Source organism: Lingula anatina, chromosome 9 (assembly GCF_051362555.1).
Source record: "Lingula anatina isolate TDL-2025a chromosome 9, LinAna3.0, whole genome shotgun sequence".
NCBI classification, from domain to species: domain Eukaryota; kingdom Metazoa; phylum Brachiopoda; class Lingulata; order Lingulida; family Lingulidae; genus Lingula; species Lingula anatina.
The window spans coordinates 11057650-11079890 of NC_141775.1; the positions used below are offsets into that span (position 1 = coordinate 11057650).

At 37.5% G+C, this 22241-nt stretch overlaps 2 protein-coding genes across 2 annotated transcripts; one reads left to right on the plus strand and one right to left on the minus strand.

The window, feature by feature from the left end:
* Window positions 1–1360: 1360 nt before the first annotated feature.
* LOC106153085 (MAM and LDL-receptor class A domain-containing protein 1-like) lies at window positions 1361–6293 on the plus strand. Its single transcript, XM_086996411.1, has 7 exons — window positions 1361–1652; window positions 1890–2028; window positions 2443–2684; window positions 3381–3545; window positions 3966–4155; window positions 5234–5342; window positions 5925–6293. Exons 1-7 carry the CDS (start codon window positions 1586–1588, stop codon window positions 6009–6011), a joined length of 999 nt encoding a protein of 332 aa, XP_086852537.1. The 5' UTR covers window positions 1361–1585; the 3' UTR covers window positions 6012–6293.
* A 981-nt stretch (window positions 6294–7274) lies between these two features.
* Window positions 7275–10307, minus strand: LOC147759900 (uncharacterized). The gene is made up of 2 exons (XM_086996412.1): window positions 10173–10307; window positions 7275–9182 (listed from the first exon to the last, which is right to left on the minus strand). The coding sequence occupies exon 2, from the start codon at window positions 8714–8716 to the stop codon at window positions 7769–7771; it is 948 nt and encodes a 315-aa protein (XP_086852538.1). The 5' UTR covers window positions 8717–9182; window positions 10173–10307; the 3' UTR covers window positions 7275–7768.
* Between the last annotated feature and the right edge of the window lie 11934 nt (window positions 10308–22241).

A 22241-nucleotide genomic window follows, 5' to 3' on the forward strand; every position in this document is an offset into this window, starting at 1 on the left:
TGTGTAGTTAGGTAAGCTATTTGCTCTGACCTTAATTGCCTGACTTGCTGTTGTCGAACTCAACTGTCATCAATATATACAATCCCTTCTTTCTTGATAATGGCATTTGCTTTTCTCTATATATTGATATTAATTCAATAGATTTATCATTGGTCACTAGGGGGTAATATAATAAATATCCCCAAACGTACTGTAACTAGAAGGTAAAACATGGGATTATAATAAAACACTCATGAATACAATACAACCCAAACAGCCGCTGCATGTAGCCCAGGGATGTTTCGGGGTGAGGGTGGGGTCGGGGGTGGGGTGGGGTGGGGGGGGGGGGCGAACGCACCACCTTTTTCCTGGGAAAAAGATCCTCTCAGGATACAGCTTGCAAATTGCTCTAAGTGAATTAATTTTCAGGGTTAAATGTCTACTTAGTCTAAAAACAAGCGACCCCCTTTTAAATTGCCGGCTACGCGGCCTGTCTGAGCGGTGTGTAGTTCACGGTTAGAAGCCTTCGATGACTGTCCTTTTGACCGGAACAATGTTCGCTCTTAATCAAACTGTTATTTTGGCCCTACCTTTATACCGTTAACGTAAAGGGCCCGCTCCTATCAGAAAAAAGACCTGTCATTATCAGTTAATTTATGTTTTATTTATTATATATAAAAATCTTCAGCGTATGTGCACAAAACATGCAGTGGGGGTGGGGGGGGGGAGGGTGATAACCGTGTTAAGTATATTTAAGCCACGTAGATAATTGCTAGACATCGCATCACCTTCAAGGGACAGTGCGTGGGATAACATACAAAACAAATCTTTGAACTGTCTTCAACGCGTAGGAATTTTTACCTAAATTTTCACCAATGTATAATATATAATGACGTAATCATGCCGATGTATTCAGCCTAGAATATGCGTACATGTAATAAATGTAATGTTACTGGCCATGGTGAGTACTTTTATCCTTGTCTGTTCCTTGTATTTGAACTATCTCTAAAATTTCTTTTTACTGCGCAATATGTGACATGTCCCCGAAACATTGGTGAAATCAACCTGAACTAAAAATAGAAAAATATCAGCTAAAATAAACGTTCTCGACCTGCCCCTTAGACGTATCGTTAAAAGGGCACGTTAGTTTGCTTTGATGTCACGATCTAGACTGGGTTCCTATATACCTAGATTGATCTAACAGCATCGATCCATCTCCAAGAGGTTTCTCGCTAAATAGCTTTCAGCTTAAGTGGGTTAGATGGCACGCCTACTGAAGCTGATAAACGATGATTAATTATCCCCTAGCAACTTCAGTAGGCGTGAAAGACATCTAAGCCGGTTAAGTTGATTGCAATTTAACGAGAATCCCCTTGGGAATAGATCGATCCACAGTGCGATAGGAACTGGGAATGGTCCCCAAGATAACAAGGACTGGAAATAAATCCAGCCCAGAATTAGACCTGGCTGTCAAGTACGAGCGGGATTTAGTGAAAGAAAATTGCAGTTATTTCCAACAAAAACAAGACCGAGTTATATTTTTGTTTGATGTTTGGCGAACAGTTTAAGGGACGTGAATTTTGTCGATTTCAGTCATCTCGAAGATATGAGTCGCTTGTGGAGATTGGCTGTGCTGGGCCTAGTCTTCGTGGTGCTCGATGAATTAGGATACGGTTTGTTCAAGTGCAAATACTTCCTACAACAGAAATTGATCTTATATGTAACTTTTTAAACGACAATTGTAATCTTCATATAATGCACCTTTGAAAGACCTGAGTACGTCATCTGATCCACTGTTTCATTATTCAACAAATTCTTCCTTCAGTTGGTTATATCTGGACAACAAAAATCTTTGATTAGGCTATGACAAAATTAAATTCACGCATATGCAAACTGAATATCTGATTCAGGGGAATGCAACGATGCCGTAGACAGAGACACTTATGCAGAAGTCGTTTGTGGGATGACAGAGAAAGGGATTGTTTGGAGGAGCTTCCAGAGTTGTGCGGCAGCAGGAATGGGCGTGACTACAGTTAGCACATATTTTAGGTAAGCTCGGATGTCTGTATTCTCTGATGTAACAGGGGTCTCTGGTAAAGCCTGTTACAAAATTGAAAAAAATCGTAAAAGACTAGTAGGTACCCCAGCGGTAAGAGAATAGGATATCTGTGTATTTTGGCGGCAAGGGGAGGGGCGTGGCCACTGACAGCTGGGAAGGGCATGGTTTAGTTTTGTATGGCAGCTGGCATGGGCGTTCCTCTATAAGTTGTGAGTGTGAACTGACATTTTGTATTGGTGTCTGGTTTCTCGACTGTGTCACAAAAAGTCTCAGCAAATCCGCCTTGTGCTTATAAAAGCTGTTCAATGAAAACGAGGGCTTTTTGGTATGATATCAATATAGAGTATTTCAAAGTCACTTTCTTTAGTAAATGAGAAGCAATAAACGTTCGTTTTAAACTTCAGAAATGGTTGCAAGGATTTGGTGATAAAGTCTTTACCAGACGTAGCTAAAGCTAAACACCTAGCGTGCAAAATCCTGGAGAAAATGGCCAACGAATGTGTCAGTCTGTACGGGGCGAATGTCTCGGATTGGCGGGTTGAAACCGGATGCACTCTGACCACGCCCCCTTTAACCACGCCCAAGACAGCCACACCTACGCTTATTAGTACTACCATAAAAGCTTTGTCTACCGCTAAACCAAGTGGTAAGTCAGACGATATTTGTATATTTTAAGATGAAAGTAAGTATTAGTCCTTTTGTCGAATGCCCTAGACCAGTAATGTAAGCATTCCTACTCAGCCTGCTTAAACTAGAACTATCAGCCATTTTTGACCTGATGGTACTCATGCGACTATTTATTTGTTTATTTTACTTCTAAATTACCAAACATTAATTGTTCGTGCTTTTATTATTTAGTCATGTAACGCATTTCTTTCCATATTTCAAAGATAAACATCGTTTTATCTAGTAAGGAAGCCAATGTTTTACCTAAAAAGAAGTAACCTGTCGTTCATATCTTCCTAGTAAAAAATAATTATTTGTTTATGCGCTTTGTCAATTCATTCGGGGAGTGAAAATATGTTAAGTAACACTTTTGAGTTGCTTGGCAATTAATGACAGGCGATATCTTTCTTGATGTTACCTGAAACTAATGAGCATCTCCACATTGTATGTATACTCTGTAAACCTAGAAGGCATTTGTGTAGGGGAGAGAGCGAGAGAGTGAGTTCTAATTTGAATGTGACATAGGACCATTTCCGAAGCACATGCACAGCTTGCGCTAGCGGGCAGTTTCTTCCGGCAAATGATTCTAGTAAATAATTTCCAGAAAATAAAAGTATGTTGGTAAATATACTCTATGTAATAGATTTAATTGCCCCATTGGTTTACCGTGTTACAGTGCCTCAGTCGCCCAGGCTTCCGCCGCCCTGTGACTTTGACAGCGGTGCACAGTTATGTGGGTGGTCGCAGGACGAGAGAGAAAGCCAGAAATGGATTCTTAACTCTGGACCCACGCCGTCAATACTCACAGGACCCTACGGAGACGCCAGTTCCAACGGAAGTGGTACGTACGTACGTCATGGTTATCTAAAAAGTTTAAAGGCGGCATGATACCCGCTAGAAAATAAATTAATGTTTAGACAATTCAGAAAAATCTTCAAGGAACTGTATATTCACAGTCAAAAAATACATTTACATGTATGTTTACGCGCTAATACCAATATCGCAAAGTCGGTCTTACGCTGTCGACTATTCAAGTTTAGCAAGCTAAGGCTTAGCCCAAAACTTGGGGTGTTTTAGTCTAAATGATGCTTGGTGATCAATCTACCTGTGTAATTCACCTGAGCTATATATGTCTGGCGCGTAGCGTGGACTCTCAGTTGTTTTTGTTGACTGAAACAAGATTTAGACCGTAAACATACTTGTACTGTACGTGCTTTGACTTAAAACCGTCTAACTTTACTTTTACATTGTCATTATCAAGGTAGGTACATCTACGCTGCAGCATCGTGGTTTTTACATCGAGCCAGGCTGCTTTCTCCGGAAATCACCATCCATCGGCCATCTTTTTTCTGCCTTAGTTTTCACTACCACATGTATAATTGGAATCTTCCGGTTTCGCCGATAGGTGGCTCTGCTGGCGTTAATGGCAATGGGGTATTGATTGTTGGAAGGTATTATATTTACTTGTTCTACACGATTTTTATATGAATAATGACACTCATATAAGTGTTTAGTCACAGATAAACCTTGCAGAGATACGGAAAGATTTTTACAGACCCATGCTCCCCCAAACAGAACTATGTGTACCCTGTGAAATCACCGCATATTACGTAATGCAGGAGAGTAACAGGGAAGATACACGTACAGTGTAGTACATAGATTAAATGGTAGTGACAGACCGACTTCAGATTTCTAATATACCAGTCATTAATTTACTTATTTATTCAACGTTTACAATTAAACCCTTCCAAATTAATTCTATCATTCAAATAAAGGACTTGAATTTCAGGATTTAATTTCCTGAACTTCATGTGCCACAACCCGTCGAGATTGCAACATTTTTTCATTTTTTTATGTGATGAAATTTCAACGTTGAATCTTATTTTCCAAATCAAACATGAATTGGATGTCAAGGCTACGTTAACTCAACCATTGTGTGGTTCCTAGACATTCAGTACTGGGGATATTATGTGACCGTGGCGTTATAACTTATACACTTTAATCGGTTTAACAGGGGCGGATCCAGGATTATTTGAAGGGGAGGTCCGCGGGGTTTGGGGCCCGCTGAAGGGCCCCAAAATTTTTGAAAATTTAGAGGGCGAACGGTGCCATTTGGTACGGTTTAGAACTATGTTTCAGCTAGTCAAAATTTTAATTTCTAGAGGGGACCAGAACTCGAAGAGGGGCCCGGAAGGACCCCCTAAACCAGCCACTGGGTTTAAGGGGTGTGTTTCGTTGTAATGCGATATATTTTCTCTCGGGATTTGTGTAAGATAATATACACTGTCACCATTTAGCGATATATGCCTCCATTACCTTTCTCACTGACGCTCGAGGTGTTCTGGCCTAGATCGCTCGGAGTTAATGTGTCACAGACCCAGTGTCACACGTACGGATACTGATAACAAAGTACTCACATTTCATCGAAAAAAAAACCCTAAAGGCGTACAAAGCGTATATCGCCACAGTCACATGACACCTGTAGATATGTAACATACGTATGTACATGCATTTCCACATGCCCCCCAGGCTGTCCAGCGGCAAGTATACACCACTTGGAGCTGTGAAGGGAAACCGTAACGAATGGCTTCGGGCTCAGTTCTCGCTCGACTTCCTGTTCAGTCCCATGACATTTCGGGTAAGGCTTTTAAGTCTAGAGAGATGTCTTAAGCTTTGAATTTGCTATTTGAGCATGTATATAATTATGCCTTGCTGTTTATCTTGTGTTTTTGTGATGAAATACTTGCAATATTGGGCGACAGTCTTATTTGGCAGTTGGCTCCTTATAATGAATCTTCTGAAAATGGCGTCTTTATAGAGAGTCACATGTACGTAACAGCCAATTAAAAGATTTTGATGCCATTATTATCCTTGGCAATAAAACGCGTAGCCCACCAAATGCAATTATATTACAACAATATTTGTTTTTATTAGTTTTTAATTAGCTCTTTATGCTCAATCTAAAATTTTCAATTACCGGTACGATGTTGTTCCAACAGCTTCCCGAGGAGAGCAATATTATCCTTTTAAGTATTACGATATTATATGCTACCGTAAGGATAATTTGCCATGGCGGGTGACACATCTAAGTTACTAAATAAGACCGATCTTTTATGCTTATATATACTTTTAATGTCAAACACACTTCTTCCACAGCCTATACATGTACATCAACAACAATAGTTTTGACGAACTACATTGTACTCTTTCCTGATTTCAGTTTTATGTAGAAACAACGACCGGTGTGCTATACCCCTATAATGTAGCTGTGGATAATTTGGAGGTCCGAGAAGGAGCCTGCAAGTAAAAATGATAACATTTAAAATGCAGAGAACATGACGGCCTTTGGGAAAACAGCTATTACATAGATACCATGAAATTCACTGTGAATATGATCGGCTTCGGAAGGATGTTCAGCTAAATATCAGGATATTTCTTTTTTCCTATTTTGATTGGGAAATGAAAACTTACACAGCTTGAAAAAAATTTAGTAGTATACCTAACATTTTGTTTTTTAACTAAGAAACTGTCTCGATAATCCAGGTGATTTACCAATTTATGCAAAATAAAGGCACGTTGCGTATGCTATTTTCCTAGGTCTGTGTCTTTTGTTAACATCTATAAATATATAAGTATATAAAAGAATGGTTTCAGTAGCGGTGGGAAAACCGTTAAAACAATAAAGACCGCTGGAAAAAAAGCTAAGGGTCCTTGAAACAGAATCCGCATTTCATTAGATTCATACTGGTTAGGGTAAGCGTGACGTAAGCTCCCTGTATAAAGTAAACGTGTCTCAAACGTGTCTCAAGGGGACTCTCTTACTCGGCACAATTTCAGGTATACTGCTCTGTGGAAGGTCCTTTTTTTAACACTAGCTGGTACCAGTAACTACTGTGTATTCCTATACGTCAAAATTTGTGTGTTTCCTCCTCGGTGATTTGGTCCGACAACACCAACACTTGGTGGACTGACCTTCGATAGCTCATTGATAAATGTTACGGTCCATGACTTTGTTACCATTACGATTACGATGTGTCGTCATTAATTCTGTAAAGATAGTCCATTGAGTAATTGTACGCCGCCATTATTACATACCTCTGAGCTCGCGCTGGAGCACCCTCGAATAGGCAGCGAAAAAAAACGCAGATATACAAGTATAGGCAATACTGTTTGACCATGTCAAAAAATTTACAGGCGAAATTGTCTCTCGAAATTTAGGGCCACAGTATCCTACTTATCCTTCTTGTTAAACAATTAAACGATTCTATGCTGACATATATTATTACTGTTGTATTGATTGTTAGAAGTATATAATTATCCAGGCGCGAAAAATCTAACAATGTTTTTGCTAAAAGAAATTGAAAGAGGCTAACAAAATATGCATTTTACTGTTTTCCAAATTTGGTAAATTTTGCGTATCTGTGGTGGGGAGACTGCACTCTATTTTCAAAGGGAGTTTCCAGTCCCTTGAACATCACATTTTAGATGTTTATAATTTTCTACAGTGATACGTATAGTATGTATACATAATTCAGTAATCGACTCACTGTCTGCTGGTGGTCAACAGATGATCATTTATAATAATTTATTCAGCTTTTGTTCATGTAAAATTACCATATTGTTTGCTGTGAATGCTTTATCTTATACCTCTGTTTGTTTTCAAAAAGTAATAAATATATAGCAAATAAATATAGCTTAATATCAAAATAGTCAAGTAAAAAGTGTGAACGATACTTTCCCTTTGTGTTGCTAGTAAATGTAAATAATTCTTCTCACACGATGTCCACAGAATCCCGTTTATGATGATGCTCATATCAGTCATCAATACAGAACAAATCCTTTTAAAGTGCTACTTTGTTGGACACACAAGAAGTTAATAATCCAGTATAAACAGGCCCGTAGCTAGCAATTTCAAAAGGGGGGTTCTTTTTCTGAAAAAGTGGACCCTTTTCCATAAATACTTCATGAACCTTCATCAAATTTTACCCAAAGTGGACCTTTTCCCACCAAAAGGGGCGGTTCTTTCGAACCCTCCGAACCCCCCCTGGCTACGGGCCTGATAAATCACAGTTGGTTTTCTTTATTTTTCTTTAACCATGAGTTCAGTGTCTTTTTGTCATGTTCCAGCTGACCTTTGAATTTTTTTATCAAATCTGCTCTCACGTTATATCGGGTGCCCGCTGCCATGGTATGTATAACCCTTATGTTGGCAATTTTCTTCGATCTATTTGGTTTATAAACCGCTGTTATCCAATTGTCGGCAAACCAGCCTGTAAAAACAGCAGGGTAATGAAACCCAAATATGTCAATATGTGTCCTGTGAACGAAGTCGTACGTCAAAATTTGTGAGTTTCCTCCTCGATGATTTGGTCCGACAACGCCAACATTTGGTGGACTGAACTTGGAGAGTTCAGCGATAAATGTTTCGGTCCATGACTTTGTCACCATTTTCGTATCATCATTAATTCGGTAAAAGTAGTCGATTGAGTCATTGTACGCCGCCATTATTGCGTAATTCTGAGCATGCGCAGGTGAACCCTCGAATGGACAGTGAACAAAATGCAGATATATAAGTATAGACGATGAGCAAAGCTTTCCGACCATGTCGAAAAATTTAGCTTTGAAAGTATCTCGCGAATTTTGATCTTTGAAGAAAGCATCCGTGTAATCGTAGCTAATATAGAAATGATAGGAGTAACCTTCCGAAACTGTCTCACAGAAACTTGGCATCATCGTTGTAAAAACTGGAAGTGTGGACAAAACTGAGGATGGTTTAAATCCCTTGGTACTGATAGCACAACCTATACCAATAGATATTTGTTTTGTGTTCGTGGCATTCACACCCAGAGTGAACTTTGTTCCGTTATATCTGAATATGGAAGACACAGATACATATTTTCTCAGTCGAGCAATGTTTGTAACGTCCACGTCATACATGATGATCAAAGTCGACGTTGCGATCATTATACAAATCACCATGGTTACCATAATGCCTTCTTTCAATGACGCCATTTTCACGAAACTCTGAATTATTGTTAGTCGATATTATGGAATGTTCGGAAGATTTTCACAACGTCAAATTTTAGTGTGTATAATGTTTCATAGCACCTTGTAAAGAATCATCCATTATTTACGATGAGTGAATTATCCGCCAATCACCATCTGCATAACACTTGGATTGTCCCTGTCCTTGCAATATACAAGTTAAGAGAGGGGAAGGCGGTAATGCAGGTTTTGATTAACTTGTCAATCCCCACGTGTGAACATATCTGGCTGTGTTCTTCAATATGACGCCATGGTGTTGGCAAGGTGTTACAGCGAAGAACGTACATCTGTCACACGCATAGTTTACACAAATCAATTAATGAAATAAGGTATGAAGTAACTGCTCTGGTTTATTGATTTGTTTTCTGTCTTATGATGGCTGGATTCTGCTTTCCTCTATTAACCAAGAACCATTCTCAAGGGGTGTGTTTTACTGAAATATAATTGATACTAAAATAATAACAAATGACATCAATCTTTGAGAAATTGAAAATGAAATGTAAAGCGGAATTATAAAATTCGATCTTTAAGAATGAAATCTTTTCCGAAATTTTTCATGAAGGTGCCCAGCGTAAGATTTCCTCGCAAACAGATTCATGATTTACGAATTTTACTGGGGAAAATTGGTGCTTTTTCTCGACAAACAACCTTGGTCAACCCTTCCTGACATTTTCTGGGAAAAGGTTAAAAAAACTCCTTATCAATTTCTGTCATTACTTCGGGCAAGCACTGCGAGAGATTGAAAATTTTGTCAAGGTGTTTGACCGGCGGAGAGGTCTGTCAGGAGGTAATAGACTAGATTATTTTTTCGACATCAAGCACTGGCTTTTGTAAATTTTCAATACTACCAAGCGTGTGTTTAAAAACTAACACTTTGTCACTTTAACATTTATTGTTCAAAAGCCCAATGCAAAACATACCATATAATCCTGTGCATGAGGGGTTCATCGGTCGATGCATAAATAACATGCAAATCAGAATTCATATGTACAGCAGTAATGCATGTACTGCATAGAGCCTTATTTTACCTTCGGGGATTCTCGCATATATAAAGATTTATAGCACAGACTTGTGTTATCTTCCGCCTTACTTAATGATTAACAGCGACAAACGAACTGGCGGAAAACTGGTGAAAAGGTGTGGAGTCCCTTTGCGTAATCACACGGTAGAACCTCTTAAAACATATCGCGTATCGCTTAAGCCCTTTTCATATCTAGCGGTACAATCTACTTTATTCCCAGTTTGGGAGATGGACAACCTAGTATCGTGGCTGCAACGTGCGTTTTCCTTCGAAAATACAGTATATGTAAATTTTACCTTGTTCCCTGGCCACGCTAAATAAGAATGGGACTGGTAAATGAGCATATTTCTGCGTACTTACTTGTCACAAAATAAAAATGAATATCAGAAAGCAACTATTTACCTTCAGCCACGACGTGCAGAGGTGCCTAAAACAATGTATGTTCTTTCATCCATCCTGCAGTTTTGATTAAACCAGTAAAATCTAGAATACTGGACTCTCACAGACAGCAGATGATATGGGCTCCGACGTTTCCTCTATATCCCTTCCTCAGGAAGGTGCGCTAAATGTAAGAAGCCTCATTCACCCTAATTCATTTTTATCATGTGACAATCAGCACAACTTAAGCCTCCCCCGCCCTAAGGCATGACAGTGCTTGAGAGTTGGCTCTTGGCGACAGGGACAATTTATCTTAGTTACCTTTACAATGTTGGACTTTGAGTGAAAAAAAATTAAATACACTTTTCACCTTTTTTCGTAACGATTTTGTTTATGCAATTTATCTTATTATACGATGCAGTGTGTACATTTTTAAATGTTATTGTTTAAAGCTAACATGTACAACTAGCACATTTTTTTAAATATTAACCATTTTTAAGGCAATCATTTTTTCCTAGTGTGAAATAAAAGACCTTTTAAGGCCTTACTAAAAAAAAAATATCAGATACTAAAATTCGCTTTCCACAAATGTTTAAGATTTTGGCAAGTTTTGTGTAAACTTAGTGGTCAAAGGCAGAGCGTTAAGACACGCTCGTGGTAGCATAAAACAATAATCGTTTATGAGGCCTGTACATTGTTGAATAAGTGACGCTACGTTTGCTAGTATCCTCTAGGGAAATAAGCAATTTGTTAAAATAGCATTCGACAATAAGCGTTTATGAGGCCTGTACATTATTGAAAAAGTGACGATACATTTGATAATATCCTGTGGGGAAATGAGCAATTTGTTAAAAGCAATTAAAAAAATTCAGAAGCACAATATCAGGATCATTTCTCACTTATAAATTAATGCTGGAACGAGAATCCAATAGAATGTAAGGACTGGTTTTGAGCAATGAAGTGTACTGGATGATAACAATGAAAAAAAAAAAACACGAAAAATGTTAACCCATTCTACAGTACACATACACATATGAAATACTTACATCTTATAATGCTATCAAAGTTTCACTAAAATAGCGAAGTATTTTCAGTTTTCATTTCGTCTTCTAAATCACGAATATTTGAACAACTGGGAATTTTATTATAATTAAAAATGGACTGGGGTGATATCAATTGAACTTACGCCACTGATAAGAGAACGCCAGAAGGGACTTATATATATATATATATATATATATATATATATATATATATATATATATATATATATATATATATATATAACAAGCGTGAGTGTAGAACAGAGTGCTCAACAGTCCGGAGCATTTGTACACAATTAAAATTAATTTTTTAAATAAACAAGAGACATGCAATAACCCCGACTCCGAGTTTCCGTGAAAAAAAAAAAAAAAAAAAAAAAATATATATATATATATATATATATATATATATATATATATATATATATATATATATAAACAAGAAAACGAACAAAGTTAATCTGTTCTTTCCATTTTTATTTATATACCTGTAAGTCCCTACATTTTTATTTATATACCTGTAAGTCCCTACAGCTGATTCGGCCCGGAGGCCTCGTCAGCACGACCCACTGTGCGCAACGAAAACATCGTTATGGGTTTTATTGAACTGTAAAGTCCTTATGCACCTGAGCGCCTTTTTATATGCTTTACACTATTATATCCAATTTTAATTTTAATCCAATTAAAAAATTTCAGGTTACAAGTACAGTTACAAAGGTATTTCAGACCACGTAGGCACATGTACATGCCCCATCCGAGGACTGTTCATTTACCGGTATTGGTTTGTTCGCGGTTATTCTTATATTGCCATGTTGTTCATTTTTCTTGTTAGAATGTTTAATTTAATAACCAACTTAAATATTATAACCATTAATTGAAATTAAGATTTGTTCAGTTTAAATTAGTCTTCTAAGTTAAACTTTAAAAAGGTTAAAACTTTCACTTGCAAATTGTTTAGAAAAGATTAAACTACTGTCCGAACTAACATATTCACTGCATGAAACGTTCAGTATTATGTTATCAACGTGTGCTTGCTGGGAAACGTTATGTTGTTTTAAATGGGTCCGCTTTTCATTTAAAGTAATTGATGAGCCTTAAATAGCATAATTTTCATAAGAATTTTCGATGTATGAATTATTTGTTTCTAGGATTTTACAGATTATTGCTTGCTGGAAGTTGGATAAAATATAAGACGTTTATAAGGGCAAATAACTTTCTGTAAAAATTATTTAGCCTTTGTATTTTAATACCTTGAAAACGTAAACAAAACTAAATTTAACCTTCTTTAAAATAATGCAATTCTTCTTCATGTACGCATATACATTGTAAATTGAATATGTGACGGTTTCTACAGCTCCCCCCTCCCCGCCCATGTAAAATACTTCTTATCTGTGCCCTGCATCCTTTTATTCTCTTCAGACAGACAGAACAAGGATTAAAGTTGCCAAACCAAAAACAAAAAGAAAATGATCTTTGGCAAACAGATAACATTCAGCAGTATGAATAAAAGGAAAAACTTTAGCATTTTTTCTTCTGGGCTTTTCCTGTTTTATCGAAAAATTGATTGGTACTACGATAAATTGATTTAAATATTTTCACTTAATGTTATCGTTCAATTAACGTGATATTTAGAGTAAGTACATTGTATTTCATGGGGTCTACTGGGATCGACGAAAATTGCTAAGGCGCGAGTGATGGATGTGAGTTATTGTACACGAAAGGATAATACATGTACAGGCAAGCACACTTGTATAAGAAGGTCGTTATGGAGAATGTGCACAGCGAAAACCTTCAGTGTCCTGAGCGTTGCAGCGGCTCGCCTCTGCCTTGTTGGACCATCTTGCAACACCTCACAGCTATCATACACATTCTTGAAATCTTCCTTTGTTTCCAAACTTATACGTACCAGCATTCTTCAAGAAAAGAAGTTGGAAACAATAATATCTGCAGTGCATTAAAATTCGGAAGGAAGAGAGAAGACACGATAGGTTTTTTTTCCTGTAAATATTTTATATTAAGAGTCCGCTTGTTATCTCATTTTCTCTCCCACTTTTTTCTTCATCATTGCAATCCATTTCAATGACATGTGTTATGGTAATATCTATTAAATCAGAATTAAGCAAAAATGAGTATAACATCGCATAGTTCTGTAAAGGGATCACAGTATTAGTAATATATTTTCTTACGACTGGACTGAAACCGGCTTAGGTTAAAATCCTCTGTAATAAACAAACTGATAATGGCCATAAGAAAGGCATATAAACCAGGGCTATTAAAGTGTCATTGGATTTAAGCAGGTTAAGGTGATAGCAATTTAGTGAGGCTCTCCAGGGAGATAGATCGATCCAAACATCTGTGGGAATGGTCCCTAGGGATACTATTTATCCCTGCTAGATCCCAACGGCTTTAGTTTTAATCCCCTACAATTAACCCACCGATAATAGCCATTAGACAGGATTATAATCCAAAGTTATTAAAGTGTATTTGGTTTTATCCCTGTGACATGTACAACATTTCACCCGGAATGGTATACTTATTTAACCAGGGACTTGCTGAATCATAAACTTTGAGTACTGTACGAATTGCAGATTATACAGTTGTTCGATGTGGTTTGCGGCAGCTGTCCTGAGTTGAAAAGAATCTGTTCATCGTTGTAGTATTTCTACGCCTTCTTGCTATCTACTTTATGACATCCATGGTCAGCTTAATGATCAATTTACTAAGAATTCAGTTTATATATGGTATCACCCAGCTTACGTGGGGTGCATGGTTCCCAAAATCAACCAATATCATATGGCAGGATACTCCGATAGTGCTCTCAAATATCTTATTTAAATTATTCTTTTTTTTTATGAAAATTGTCCATGTCACCCTGTTAGTTTAGAGGACTAAGCTGGATCAAGTCCGTGTCAAAATTCTTTTTTGCAGGAAAAATCAAATTGTCCTGTCCTTGTTCTCTTGCTCTTTATTATCAAGTGCCCCCCGATCTACTGACGCAACGAACAGTGAGATTTTTATCTGAGATAAAAATCACCAGCACGACACTCAAGACAAAGGCTACCTGAGAGCTGAAGGGCACCTTACCCTCCAAATAAGAGATAAATGAAGTTCCAGCTTGACAGATGAATAAGACAGGACTTCTAAAGGTAACTTGAATTGTTTACCTCAGTCACGTGAAAGCAAACAAGGCTGGGTGTCAGAACAATAGTGACTATACAATTTATACAGATGACTTGCACATGCATACAGGTGACCTTAACTTACAATTGAATGTGGTTTTCGATATTATTCTGTAGAAAATAAATTAAGTTCACAGAGAATAATATCATCGTTGGCCAAAAAGAAAAATGAACGCACAGTGCATCCGTGTGTATGCCTGGTTACACCCCTGCAAACTTTAAATCTCAAGCAGCACATGTGGCTTGTCAGTCAGCAGAGAGTAATTCAATCCCCCTCAATTGTACTGTATGTCCACAGCCAAGGCCCACCACTGGGGGGCTTTTCACTGTTGATTGGTCTTTTTTTTTCAAACGTTTGAAATCAATGAGTTGATAGGCCGATTTTTCAGGCACCCACATAGTAGGCAATCAATACTGGATTTGAATAAAACTGGGAAAGCTGAAAAAAGTCAACAGCAGTGTCCCTTTAGGCAATTAGATAAGACTACATCCAAATTAAAAAAAAAACTTTAAAAATTGACAATGGCCTTTCTCCATGATAACATTTCAGGAACCTCTTCACAGCACAAAAATCTTACAAAAACAAACGAGCAAACGAGCATATCCATATGCTCAAGTAACAAAGATTGCAAAACTATATAAATAGGGCCAATATCGTTATCACGAAAATCGGATGTCGTAATGTAAGTCCCACCCCACCCCCATATTACCATAAAATAGATGCTATAAATCAGGCTTTATAAATGGATGAGGCGTTGGCAAAGTCAAACATCAGATTCGTGAGCACAAATGCCCAAATTAAAGACTCGAGCCACGAAATAAAGCAGCCGAACTTCGGAAAGCAAAATTAGCAGTGAAAAGCACAGCGTTACGACACGCGTACCGCTCTAACCCTGTATTCGTATCTTCTCATTTTACATATATATATATATATATATATATATATATATATATATATATATATATATATATATATATATATATATATATCGTGGTATAAGTTATTAATTTTGTAATTCGCGCTCCCAAATCTACTGCTCGTGGTAGCATACAACAATAATCATTTAAGAGGCCTGTAAATTATTGAATAAGTGACGATTCATTTAATACCCTGTGGGGAAATAAGCATAAGCACAATATCAGAAACATTTCTCACTTATAAATTAATGCTGGGACGAGTATCCAGTAGAATGTAAGGTGGGGTTTTGAGCAGTGATGTTTACTGGATGATAATGAGAAATAAAAAAAATATATTGACCCATCCTTAAGTACACATACGCATATGATATCCTAATATATCATAATGTTATCAATGTTACACTAAAATAGCGGAGGAATTTCAGTTTTCATTTCGTCTGCCAAAGCACGAATGTTTGAGCACCTGGGAATTTAAATCTAATTAAAAATGGACCGAGGTGATATCAACTGAACTTACTTCAATGATAAGAGAACACCAGGCTGGTCTGATATATATTTTGGAATTTGGGAATTCGCGCTCCCAAACATTTTAGCTGATAACGAGATATAACCAACATAGCACTGGGCAGGAGAAGTTGATTGATATTTTTGGTCGACGTCGTACTAGAGCACTCACATACAGATGTTATTGATCTTCACAATAATGAATGTGGCAATAAAATATATGAATTATTTATGTAAAAAAAGAACTAAACGTGATCCTTATCTTGTCGGCAAATAACAACATAAAATGATAATCTACAGTGCGTTAAATATTTTATGACTCAGTTTATTGGCATTAGTTTGAAGTAAGCTGTGACCGTTTGAAATTTTGATATGAGGACACATCTCTGCACGTCGCTGACGTTTTTTCCGCTTTCCTTTTAGAATGCAACCACACCCATGTCGAGTTCTCTATATAAAGGCACTGCAATTGGCATGTTCTTGGGCATGGTTCAGTAGGGAAGACAAAACACACGCACGTGCACACTCATGGATTATAGTTTTCGTTGAGGATAAATAGAAAAGCATTCATTCCACACGATGATTGGACACACATCGTTAGCTAGAGGAGGTCAAGCAATGGGCAGATGGACACTAAACGGACACTTTTACTTCCACATCCTCCTAGCATTTGCTATACTCGGCTACCAACCAGTATCTTGCATTAAATTTGTTGTACCACAAGAAGGGTCTACCTATCCAAATGAGGTAATTGTAACTGAAAAGATCAAGGTACCAGATTATAAGTGGGCTAATATTCGATTCACTAAATTTGACCTAGAACTTTCAGGAGGATGCGACAAAGATTACGTAGTAATTATTTCTCGTCAAGGCTTCAGATTTTACGATGATAAAGATATGCATACGTTATGGGGAGCAGTGTGTGGCTCATACACATTTTCCGAACCCAGTATCCTAAATGTTCAACTGTGCTTTAACTATTCAGTTGAGGTTATATTTAGTACTGACCTAGATGTCCGTGCCACAGGATTGAAGGCTGATATAGATGTGATGGAGGATTGTGAAGATCGCAAATTGCCGTGCACACATGTTGAATATTCACGTTCAGGTTGGATCAGAATTAATCGCGGTAATTTGACGGCAGGCTGTAAGTTTTATTTGACCGCTCCTGCTGATCACATCTTGCAAATAACACTTGATAACAATCGTTATATTCCATGTGGGACGTTTACTTTTTATGACGTGACAGAATACAATGAGGTAAAATTCCATACCCATTTCATGAATAGTTCTAAGCAATTTTCACCACTTCGTGGAAATTATGACCAAATGAGCATCGAATGGTCACCGTGTGACGGTCCACTGCAATTCGACGTGCGTGCTGAGTACAAAGCCATTCCCCGTCAAATGGTGGAACCGTTTTCATGCCACCCAGGATACAGCCTTTTTGAGGGGAACTGTTATCGGTTTAAGCAATATTACATAAAAACGTGGTCCGAAGCTGAGACCGAGTGTGAGAGAGATTCAGGACATCTAGTTAGCATACAAACTCGGCGTGAAGCTCGCTTTGTGGGTAGAAGTCTGCATAGCGTAGAGAGTATGCACCTAAATACTAATTGTAATTGGCTCCAGCGAAAGACCGCAATCTACATAGGACTTAAATCTACAGACCAGGCAAGTTTTTTTTTGAATTTTAATTTTTGAACACCAGTAACTTCACTGCAAATCTGCTAGTAGTTTATTCAATTGAAATAGGTCACCAGCCCATAGCAAATACTTCTCATCTTCAATTGTATGCATATTTTCCTCTAAGCAATATTTACACAACCTACCTATTTTTTTTTTTTTTTTTTTTTGTTAATTTTCATGTCTACAAGTTTCTATTGCAAGTTTATGATCTGAAGCTCTGCATCGTGAAAGTGCTACTCTGTATTTCCTAATATTAACATCAAATAAGTATTTTTAGGTTCTAAAAAAACTTTCAGACAATGAATAGTTTTCACAAAGCTTTGGACTATGTTGTATGTCTCTATCCAGTTTTGTCTAGCACAGCCCGTCGGCCCTAGTGAAAATTGGTTTACAAAGGCATTTATATCACCCACATCCCGTGCTATCCACGCATAGCCAAAACCATACATATTAACTATTTGTTTCACTTAAGTTGCCCAGTTTGTTCTTCCATGTTCATCTGGTGTACGCAACATATTATAACATGCTCTGGGATACCTCTTTGGTTCCATCCTAATCAATTTCAACCAATACTTAATACATCGTATAGTGTATATTGGATACCACGGTAATCTACCATTTTCTTCAAGGACCACGACATTTGATATCCTTGAACTCAGCCCCGGTAATTTTTTACAGACTTTATATTGGACTATTTCAATTTGTTCACATTTCACATAGCCCCAAATAAGAGCTCCATAGCACAAGGTTGGTACAACATCATGACCAAACAAATATTGCGACTGAGTTAAAGGCAAGTCAAAATTTCTGATAAAGTATATCAGGATATTCTAGAATATGCTAGGTTAGGGTACTCTTAGCTTTACTCCAGAACAGAAAAGTTGAAAACATCAGCCCCAGGTACACAATAGCTACCTCCATATTATTAAGGAACAATCTTTCATGTTTATTTAAATATCCATCTCGTCTGAATACAATGATTTTTGTTCTATCTATGTTGATAACCATGCCATATTTTTGCAGAAGTTTTCTGGTTTTGCTTTAAGCTTTTGCAGGTTACCGACCGTGTCACTTATCTCTACTGCATCGTCTGCAAAGAGCAAATGCTAGATGTTAGGTGCATCTTCATTTACGAAAATGCCCTTACAGCTTTTATCATTTCTTTTAAGAATATGTATATGTTAAAACATATATACAAATTCATTTAGAAATAGAGTAAACATAAATGGACTTAACATGCAACCTTGTTTGGTGCCTGTGGTACAATCAAAGTAATCAGTGTACCATTGTTCATCTGTATACTTGACTTCAATTGTTTATACATAGATTTATGATTTTGACTATCTTAGTATTAACCTTGTTTTTAAGACATGTATTAATAGTGTATGGTCAACGTAATCAAAGGCTTTAGAGAAGTCGATGAAAAATACAATAACATCCTCCCCTCTGTTTAGTGATATATTTCTGTATTAGGGATTCAATGTGAAGCACTTATGTATTGTACTATAGCCTTACATAAACCCAATCTTTTTACAAAACTTGCTTCTGTCCGTTTAACTAACCTTTCGTTTAGGATTTTTGTAAGTATTTTGCCAGTGATGTTAAATACCTCTTCAATTATTTGGACCATTTTGTCACCTTTTTTATAGATTGGGCATATACACGGTAATGGCCTCTCCACGATATGCCAGGAAGACCCCAGTTTGCATAACTTGGTTTTATAATGAAAATAAGCAAGGGACTAGGGTGGCACTATTTTTAAAAATCTCGACCACTAAGCCATCAGGACCTCCTGATATTTTATTTTTCATTTTCCTCATTGCAGCAATTATTTCTTCATTTTTTCATCTTCTTAATTGCCAATTTCTTCATTTTCAGCTATTTCCAAAATATTAATGAGCTGTTAGCTTCATTTTTGCACACGGGATCAATTAGGGTGTTTAGCTATTTCTAATAAAGTCCGAAAATATTGAAGCCAAGTGTCTGCTCATATGCTGTTTGCTATGTGTGAAAGAAATAGTGGACAGAGTGGACGTTGTTGATTGTATGGATCCTCGTGAAGGTTTTTACTGGGGTAGGACAAATGCAGTCAAGCGTTTTTTTTTTCAAGCAGATCAGAGACAAAAACACGTCACATTGATGTGTGTAGTCTCTACCCCTACGTAAATAAGTAAAAACCGTATCCACTCCGTCATCCCACCAAAACTTTGGTGCATGGAGTGAATACGATGGTTTGGTAAAATGTACCGTTCTTCCTCCCCGGCGTATTTATCATCTTTATCATCCTACAGACCACAAGGGAAAGTAACGTACCCTCTTTGTCGCAAATGCGCTGATACACTGCAGCATACACAATGTCCGCATATAGTGACGATTCACGTTGTTTGACAGGCACGTGAGTTACTGCTGAAATAAAGAAAGCCGTTTCGAAAGATTAAAAATTCCATGACATTTGGCACAATGATCGTGTGAGTGAGTACAAACCGATTACAAATACAAATACAAATACGATTACAATTAATGTCTATTCTCTGGCTATATCAATACCTTACTCAGGCCCGTAGCCAGGGGGGGTTCGGGGGGTTCGAAAGAACCCCCCTTTTTGCTGGGAAAAGGTCCCCTCTAGGTAAAATTTTATCTAGGTACAAGAAGGTTTCATGGTAAAAGGTCCACTTTTTCAGATTCACGTTGTTTGACAGGCACGTGAGTTACTGCTGAAATAAAGAAAGCCGTTTCGAAAGATTAAAAATTCCATGACATTTGGCACAATGATCGTGTGAGTGAGTACAAACCGATTACAAATACAAATACAAATACGATTACAATTAATGTCTATTCTCTGGCTATATCAATACCTTACTCAGGCCCGTAGCCAGGGGGGTTCGGGGGGTTCGAAAGAACCCCCCTTTTTGCTGGGAAAAGGTCCCCTCTAGGTAAAATTTTATCTAGGTACAAGAAGGTTTCATGGTAAAAGGTCCACTTTTTCAGAAAAAGAACCCCCCTTTTGAAATTGCTAGCTACGGGCCTGTTACTCAAGCTCAAAAAAAAAAAAAAGGCCAACGTCTACCCCCCAGATTGCACGACACCACAGCTGAAAAGGCACTACATTGGTTCCTACTTTACCAAAGAGGTCATCCGACTAGACCAAGACCAAATTAAGAAGAAGCCAGGTCTTAGAGCTTTATCAAAACTGATACTAAACAGTTTTTGGGATACGTATAAACAGGTAGCATTATTTTACTATATGTACTTATTCTGCGCTTCACGCAAATATATTAACATTTGTATTTATCATTCAACGCAAATGATAGTCATAATATCGTGCTTATAACGTAGGAATTCGGTGTGTTACCGTGTTTTTCTCAGTGTATAATTCGCACCAGCAAATTAAAACATCAGTGATTCGTGCATTTTCACTGTTTTCACTAATATGGTAATGTTATTTCTTTGACTATTTTAGGCAAATTCGGCCATAGAACAAATATGACACGGTCCGAATACGTCACCGAGGTGGACCAGTACTTTGCGCTCCTGCTGAACAAATCCCTGGATGTCACCAACGTAATGTTCTTGAACGACGACAAGGTAGAAATGCACTACAAAAAACAGTCAGAGTTAGTAGAGTGCGCTGAGAAAACCAATTTTGTCATCGCCACATACACCACTGCCCACGCCAGCATGGTTCTCTACGACCATTGAGGTACTGGAGCGGAAAGTCCTCCTTCACCACCGATTCCATCATATTCCTCGATGATGGCAGTGCACAAACTAGTGCGTGCCTGGACAGCATCATGGACAGCTACTTCGGCGACTTCACCGATGAACTATATGAGGGGGGCCACAACACCACGTTTGTTTCGGGCGGCTCAAAGAACTATACGTACATACGTTACGGCAAAGAGAAAGACAATACGTAAAGTGACAGGTTTATCATTGAATTATGAAATCTCTCAGATGGTTATTTATGACACTTTGTATAACATGGTGCGAAAGAGGTGTCAGTTACACACAACAAAATTGCCAGAATCACTTTAGCTAAAGACATCATCTCTAGAAGAGAAGATACAGTTTATCGTGTTGTGTCATTCAGAAAGACTCATTTGATGCGTTACCATACTGTTATTGACTTTTTGAATACTGATCATCATTATTATCTAACAGTTAAATTTGTGTTTAATAGATGCATACTTTTTTATATAAATTGTCCTGTAATTTTTAACGTATATATAATGCCTACTGAATCACTATAATCATTTTGGGCTGCCACGTTGTACTTTTGTGTATAATAAAACATGTTTTGTTTACAATACATTTGTCTGTGCCACTTTTTTCAGTGCTCTAATATCACGTCCATTCCTGTCCAGTGACGTCATACCGTTGTCATGACTCCTTCTTGACATCTTTTTTATTCAAACTTTATAGCATAAAAGTTTGAATTTTACCTGTTTGGGCATGCTTTTCCACTACGTCATATCGTTTTCATGGTAAAACGTAAACAAAAATATAGTCTTCTTTGTTTACCCATTTTTTCACCCAACAAAAGACTTGTTTTTTGTAAACATCCTCCATTGAGTTTTTCTTTGTCAAAATGATGTAATATAACAAAAGAAAAAAAAACCTACATATACTCTCAACTGTATCCCCAATGTTACTTCTGGAGATTGATGCTTTCTTCCACATTGGACAGATTTAATCATTAACGTACATATATAATGTGTGTTTGAGTGAGTGCGGTCCCTCCATGTGATGGTTGCATGACA

Coding starts and splice junctions, on each gene's coding strand:
- LOC106153085 (XM_086996411.1), top strand. CDS start 1,586: ATGAGTCGCTTGTGGAGATTGGCTGTGCTGGGCCTAGTCTTCGTGGTG. Junction 2,029..2,442: donor ACAGTTAGCACATATTTTAG/GTAAGCTCGGAT, acceptor TTTAAACTTCAG/AAATGGTTGCAAGGATTTGG. Junction 3,546..3,965: donor CGCCAGTTCCAACGGAAGTG/GTACGTACGTAC, acceptor GTCATTATCAAG/GTAGGTACATCTACGCTGCA.
- LOC147759900 (XM_086996412.1), bottom strand. CDS start 8,716: ATGGCGTCATTGAAAGAAGGCATTATGGTAACCATGGTGATTTGTATA.